The sequence below is a fragment of the Pterocles gutturalis genome, unplaced genomic scaffold (genome assembly GCF_000699245.1).
Source record: "Pterocles gutturalis isolate BGI_N339 unplaced genomic scaffold, ASM69924v1 scaffold1939, whole genome shotgun sequence".
In the NCBI taxonomy this organism is placed as follows: domain Eukaryota; kingdom Metazoa; phylum Chordata; class Aves; order Pterocliformes; family Pteroclidae; genus Pterocles; species Pterocles gutturalis.
In genome coordinates, this window is record NW_010135378.1 from 793 (window position 1) to 7,767 (window position 6,975).

The 6,975-nt window shown below is 42.9% G+C and overlaps 1 protein-coding gene across 1 annotated transcript; it reads left to right on the forward strand.

Annotated features, from left to right (window-relative positions):
• Positions 1–259: 259 nt before the first annotated feature.
• On the forward strand, positions 260–3,734 carry TRMT5 (tRNA methyltransferase 5). Its single transcript, XM_010081852.1, has 3 exons — positions 260–905; positions 1,304–1,428; positions 2,952–3,734. The coding sequence occupies exons 1-3, from the start codon at positions 347–349 to the stop codon at positions 3,732–3,734; spliced, it is 1,467 nt and encodes a 488-aa protein (XP_010080154.1). The 5' UTR covers positions 260–346.
• Positions 3,735–6,975: the final 3,241 nt, after the last annotated feature.

Consider the following 6,975-nt stretch of genomic DNA (forward strand, 5'->3'; position numbering starts at 1 on the left):
AAAAGAGAGGTCATTGTATTTTGGCAGGGGGTATTATCTCACTGCCTAAAATTAGTTAATGTTTAAGTCTAAAAATACATTTGCAAAAGGACAGAAGTTTGTAGTATATCATTCATAATAAAGAGCTTTAGTGAACTATTGTGGATTGTTTGGTACAGATGGAAATTCTAAAGAGAACAGCAAATCCATGTGATTTGCAGCCTTTTTAATGGAATGATTACATAATGTCTATAAAATGAATAATTTCTCTTCTAGGACTTTATGGAGATTTGGATACTCTGCCAGACTACTGAAAACTAATCATTTTAGGACAGCTGCATCAAATACATCATTTCCAGCAGTTTGGATGCTATTGGCACAATATTCTGGCAGAATACCTGGGCTCTTTGTAGTAGTTAAAAAAAATTGTTTTTCTACAATGCCTGAAACTGTGGAGGATAAAGCTAATCTGGACCTGTATCTGCCACATCCTGAAGTGCGTGGGATGACAGTACTCAACAGAGAAGCTTTTAAAAGGACAGTTGTTGTTCCAGTTCTTAAAGTCAGGAAAGAAATTGTAAATACTTTGCTAAAGTCCCTAAAACGTACGGTACTACAGCGTCCTGGTCTAAAGCGAGTGGTTGAGGATCCAGAAGATGAGGACAGTAGACTTGTTATCCTGGATCCTCATAAAATACCAGAATTCTCATTGGGAGAATGGGAGCAAGAGGTATTAAAGCAGCTTAATGTTTCTTCTGAGGTGTCCAAGTACAACTTGGAGCTGACTTATGAGAATTTCAAGTCGGAGGAGATCTTACGAGCAGTCCTTCCTGAAGGTCAAGAAGTCACCTCTGGATTTAGCCGTGTTGGTCACATAGCTCATTTGAATCTTAGAGATCATCAGCTACCTTACAGACATTTGATTGGTAGGTAAAACAACTCTTCTTAAAAAAGTAATTTGTATATGATGTTAAAAAGATATTTTAACAATTATTCTACCTGCAAATTATTACTTCTACTTGTACTTCTCATTGCTTTATATTTTGAGTTCAAATAGCCTTGTGCTGATGTTTGACCTGTGCACAGAAGCCACAGTTCTCTCCTCCCGCAGTAACTGTGGTCTCGCTTCACTGGGCATTGGGTCAGGGTAAAGCATGTGCCTGGGAGAGGTGTCAGATCTGCAACCCGGAATCACTGGAGGAAGGTTGTTCTAATCCATGCTTACTTTTGCAAATGCAACTGTAAACAGTGGTGTTTGTATCTCTTGTAGAACATTAAGAGGTTGTAGTCCTTTAACTGGAATATCTTTTGCCCTGTCTTTCAGGCCAGGTTCTAATTGACAAGAATCCGGGAATCACCTGTGTAGTGAATAAAACCAATATTATTGACAGCACGTACAGAAATTTTCAAATGGAAGTGCTCGCTGGAGAGAGCAACCTGGTAACCAAGGTACAGGTTTTTTTCCTGTTATTTCAAATTTAATATGTTAAAACCCGAGACATGATGAAGAGATGCTGTTAAGACCATTCCTTTGCAGAGTGCCCTTCTGACACTCCTTTTGGAGTGGAAGAGTTGGCAGTTACTTCTACGTTCATTTGTTCTGGTCTATCAAGAGCAAACTTGCAACCACAGGGACCATGGAGATAAGTATTCTTTCAAGTTCACAGCCTGGATTTTAATATGTAAAAGCAGCTGAAGTAAAGGTTTCTTACAGAGATACTAATTACAAACTTGTAGCAAGGGGCGTTTCTCACTCTAAAGCCAAAATATTTAGTGGATTTGCTCTAAGAATATGCTGTTTCTTAATTTCACCAAGCATTGTACAGAAAATAAGATTCTGTTTTGAACTCTCACTGGCCTTGCAACTTGGGCAAGATTTTGCCTATGCCTTTTTCCTTTTCTATCAGCAGCAAGACAAACCTCATCTCTCCTCTGTTTTGACATTTTTCAGGTGTAAAGCACTATGTAACTGCCAAATATTCTTCACATAGGGTTTCTTGTCTTTAGTTGGAAACTTGGCCACTGGTTTGCCAAAAAATATTTTTCCTAACTGTTAGCAGTTTTATTCTTTTAGAAGGGAAGACATTAGATTACCAAATAAAAGCATTTAATAGCTTGGTAGAACATCCTGTACGTGCACAGAGAAGGCATTGGAATTGTCAAGGCCAAAGTAATAATCAAACATTGTACAGATGGTGTTAGCTCATTAAATGTAAATCTAGCACACCGCTGAGCTGCACACCAAGGAGCGCAGATACACTTCAGTGTGTTTCTTGCTGGCAAAGCAAATGATGCAGAGATTTGGATCTGAACGTACTTTATTTCAGAGACACACAATTCAAGTGTGGTGGTGCAAAGTATTATCTTGCATTCCACTCTCATCTGAATAAATACTGTTTCTTTTTAGGTCTGTTCTTAAGATAGCGGTCATCCCAAAGTTGGGGTTTGGATCGGTTTCCAGACTCTGTCACCTTGAGAGATAAAATGCGGTATTTTTTCAAACTGCAGAACTGGCTCCCAATGGCTTTGAATTTGGCTGAGTGCTGCCATTCTTGTGCTGTATCATTCTCAGATGCTTATTTACTGTGTGGACTCTGCTAAGGAGGGCTTGAGGCATCTTCCCAAGATCTGCTTTCAATAAAGGAGTTGTCAGCCAGCCACAAAGCTCTTGAAAAGCCTCGGATTGTTTTTTTTTTTTTATGGTCATTTGAAGTTGCTGCTTTATTTCCACCTGGTGATGGAGACGTGTAAGCCAGCCATCTGGATTGACAGTTGGAACATTCCTTATGGCTATTTCTGATGAGTAGATCTGTTTATATAAGATTCATGTGTACTACTAACAGGACAAATGTCAATGTACACATTACCTTTTAATAAAGCACCTTGGTTTTTAGCTGTCTTAATTACTGATAATGCTTAAACACATCTGGAATTTGAACACAGAGGCTTAACCCAATGTTCTGGACTTTCAGGTCAAAGAAAATAATATTGTGTATGAATTGGACTTTTCTAAAGTCTACTGGAACCCACGTCTTTCCACAGAACACGGCCGTATTGTTGAGCTATTAAAGCCTGGTGATGTCCTTTTCGATGTCTTTGCTGGGATTGGACCTTTTGCTATTCCAGCAGCAAAGAAAAAGTGCCACGTATTTGCAAACGATCTTAATCCTGAATCCTACAAGTGGTTTCTGCACAACTGCAAACTAAACAAAGTAGACAACAAAATAAAAGCCTTCAACATGGATGGCAGGGACTTCCTCCTGGGACCAGTAAGAGAAGAACTAACTAAAGAGCTTCCACTTCTGAAAGAAGGACAGAAAACCTCTTTTCATATAGTGATGAATTTGCCAGCTTCGGCTATTGAATTTCTGGATGTTTTCAGGCATCTCTTGGTCGGAGAGCCATGCAGCACCGCTGCCCTTCCCACAGTGCACTGCTATGGTTTCTCCAAACATGATGACCCAGCCAAAGATATTCAAGAACGAGCTGAGGCTTCGCTGGGAACCTCGTTAGCCGGACGCTGTTCCACTTACCTGGTCAGAAATGTTGCACCGAACAAAGAGATGCTGTGCCTCAGTTTCCAGATTCCGGCAGATGTGCTGTACAAGAGGCCCTGCCCTGATGAAGGTAAGGAACAAGCCTCCTGCGTGGCACTTGGATTTCAGGCTCCACCTTTTGCTGTCTCAGGCTGGTCCCACCTTGTCAGCCTTGTGGGACGCTTCAGCCACGTGACAGCAATGCTGACTCCGGTGTGAGCGCGGCGGTGGCCGGCAGGACTGAGCGCCTGCACGTGTGCAGCAGCTGCAGGGCTTCGTGCACTCTTCGTAACAGCAGTCCGCTCCTCTGATCCCAGCGTGAGCCTCCACTGAAAAAATGGTGGACTGGAGAGGATCATCCCACAGGCCATTAGGCAGACCTTTACGCCTTAGAAATAGTTAAGAACTGGAACCTCATTTTCACCCAGGGTGGAACGGCGTACTTCCAACTGACTGGTCCCAGTTCTGACCTTCTCCCTTATGCTTGCACGGACTCAGTTTAGTCTGGAGTCACTACATCAGCAGAATCAGGTTCTGTACAATTTAATTGAGAAATAGATATCCTTAGAGATCTTTAGTGTTGAATTTGATTTTTTTTTTTAAATAATTGGTCATTTGTTTCTTGAAGTACTTGTAGAAGTTAGTTGGTTTCAGTGTTCTTGGGCTTTGCACTACCTGCCATGGCAGGAGGGGGAGGGAGGCTTGCAGTCTGCAGTTACATGAACGGGAAGAAAGTAGGTTTTGATAAAGCTTTAATGCCATGAAACTGTGTGTACACTATTGTTGGGTAGCACTGAGATGTAGGTCAAAATGTAGCTAAATACAGGTTTTTTGAAAGTCTTTTTTGGCATTTATTAAAGACCCCCCATTATTGCTGTAACAGTTTTCATTGGTGACTGTTAAGCCTGATTTTGACCCTCATCTCTTCCTGTTAAATCCCTTAAGTGTTACATGGCTCATGGTTTAGTTCAGTTTGTTTGCTGCATGTTAAATAACTTCGTTTTTCTAACCTTCTTCCAGCAAAACCAGCTGCTAAACGTCTGTGTACCAGCAAAGATTTTTCTGAAGAAAAGTTGGAGTTGGAGAAGAGTTGAAGACTGGAGTTATGGTAACTACCTTAGTAGTTTGTGTAAGGTATACCTAGGTTACCTCTGGTTTACCCCCTGAATTATTTGAAGTGTACCTGTGCTACCCATCTCAGGGGCCAAGATGCGTAATGCATGTTGGAGCTTTCCTTTGTGAGCCTTGCTTCCTGCATTTACCTTTTTTTTTTTTTTTTTTTCAGTTGTGGGATCAATAAGCAGATTGAAGATGATGTTACTACAAAAAAATAAAACTTCGCTTTTTTTGTAATTAATGTATTTTGGTACTTTTCTGCTCTCTATTATTTCACACCCTGTGGTAATTCAGTGACATAGACTGGGATAGTTTTCTGCTGAGTTATTTTGATAATGTGCAGTTTGTGATAAAACCAGATTTTTATATTTTGCTTGGTCTTTGAAGATGACTCGTAGAACTCTTGCATTGGATTCTCTCTGGCAAATGGTTTTGGTGTTTTAAGAATACTGGGTTACTGTTAGCAGATGCTTACACCAGAGCTGTTTGTGCAAGATAACTTTTCAAAAACCTAACCCAAAGGCCCAGACAGCCATATATACTTGTTCCTGGGCTTTTGAGTAATAAATGCTTTTTCACACTGCGACTTCATTAGGGATTAGTTGACTACTAACTCAGTGTTTCCCTACCGTTAAAGCAGGAAAGACTAATGCCATTTGCACAGTTGCAGATGAAGTACACGTTTGCGTTGAAGCTGCCTGAACAGTCCTCTCATCTTGAAACCACATTCTCTTGTGACTTTTGTGTCTCCCAGCTCTCCCCTGCCTCCCGCCTGCTCCCCTGCTGCAGTCCCTGGCTGATCCCTGTATGCTGCAGGGATTCGAAAAGCCTCTGCCTTTGATTTCCTTTTCTTACCCATCCAAACTATGGTTGGGCAATGTCAAACCACAAATAGTTTATTTGGATAGAGAACTTGGATCCCCCTTTCTGTTTCAGATATTTCCTTCAGTCCAAGCAGAGCTCATGCCTAGCAACTCCGTGACCAGCTGTCCGTCACCCTCCCTGGCTTTGCTGCTGTGGCACCATCCCTGGGGCCTGTAACCTGTTGTCTCGGGTCTCCCCAGAACCCACTAAGGCCCACAGATTGGGTTTGCTCAGTGGCTGTGTGTCACAGCCTTTCTCTTGGCGACACAGACAGTGCTTTTGCAAGCCTTCACAGCTTGGTTACTGCTGGACCGCATTTATCAAACGGGGGAAAAAAATCATCATGACTCACTGGTACTATCTTGAAAGCTGCTGTACAGATGACTTCCCCGGCCTGCTGCTCCAGGCCCAGCATTCCTCCACTGGCCTTCAGAATGGCATTGCGGCAGCTTTAAACTCTGTCCTCGCTGTCACCAGCAGGCACATCATATCCTCCCCACCAGTCATTGCTCCTCTCAGAGCAAGCGCTGGACTCTTGTCTCCAGCCTCGATGCTATCTCTGCTGTCTGTTACATTTTCTAACACTGCTGTGTGCTTTCCTACCGCTGCCCTCTAGGGTTCTCATAAACGTTTGAAAGCTCTCTTGTTCTTCAGAGCCCAGTGCAATAAGGCCCTCGACCATTCAGAATGATGCAGTCACCTACGATCTATGCTGATGCACCCATCTGTGCTGCCAGAGGCTTCAGCTCCCTCTGACTGTGTGCGTTGCCTCAGAGCCCAAATTTAGGGCTTCTTGGCATTACTGCACCCGCAGAAAGCTGGCTGTGATCACCATTTCTGTGTTAAGCAAGTCAACTACGTAACTGATTTTCAGCATGTGACTAAAGTATTCCAGGGCAGGGAAGGATTTAATTCTTAAGTTCGCTTAAGGATTAAATGCCATTGTTATTTTAGCAGCGTAATTTTAGTTTAGATGTAGCTCTGTTCGTAATAAGGGGTTTTCCATATTTCTGTGCAGTTGCCACTTTTGCTTGTAACTCTTCGACATGAAATGGCAAATGATAGCCAGTGGACACACAAGTGGCATGAGTGTATTTAAACGATGCATATTAATATGCATAAACGGTTCTGCAGTCATGGGGGCAATGACCTGAGGCTTTATAAAAGGAATATAAAGCAGATCAGGGGAGAGGTGTATCTTCACCAGTCTGGGTGAGCCCAGAATACTAGACTACACCCCCGGGTGCTGTTGCTGCTCCCTCCCAGGGTCCCGAGGGGAATCCCAGCAGCACTGCTGCTATCTTGTATCTGGGACGAGGAGACAGGCTGTCAGGTATCTGTGATAGAGGGAACAAACCCCCACGGCTTCTGGCTGCTAGGAGAACAATCAGCCAGGCCCAGCAGTGGTGGCAGCCATCTACCACAAGTGAGGGAGTGGATAAATAAAGGGCTTGTCAACTTTCAGGCCTTACAGCTGGGA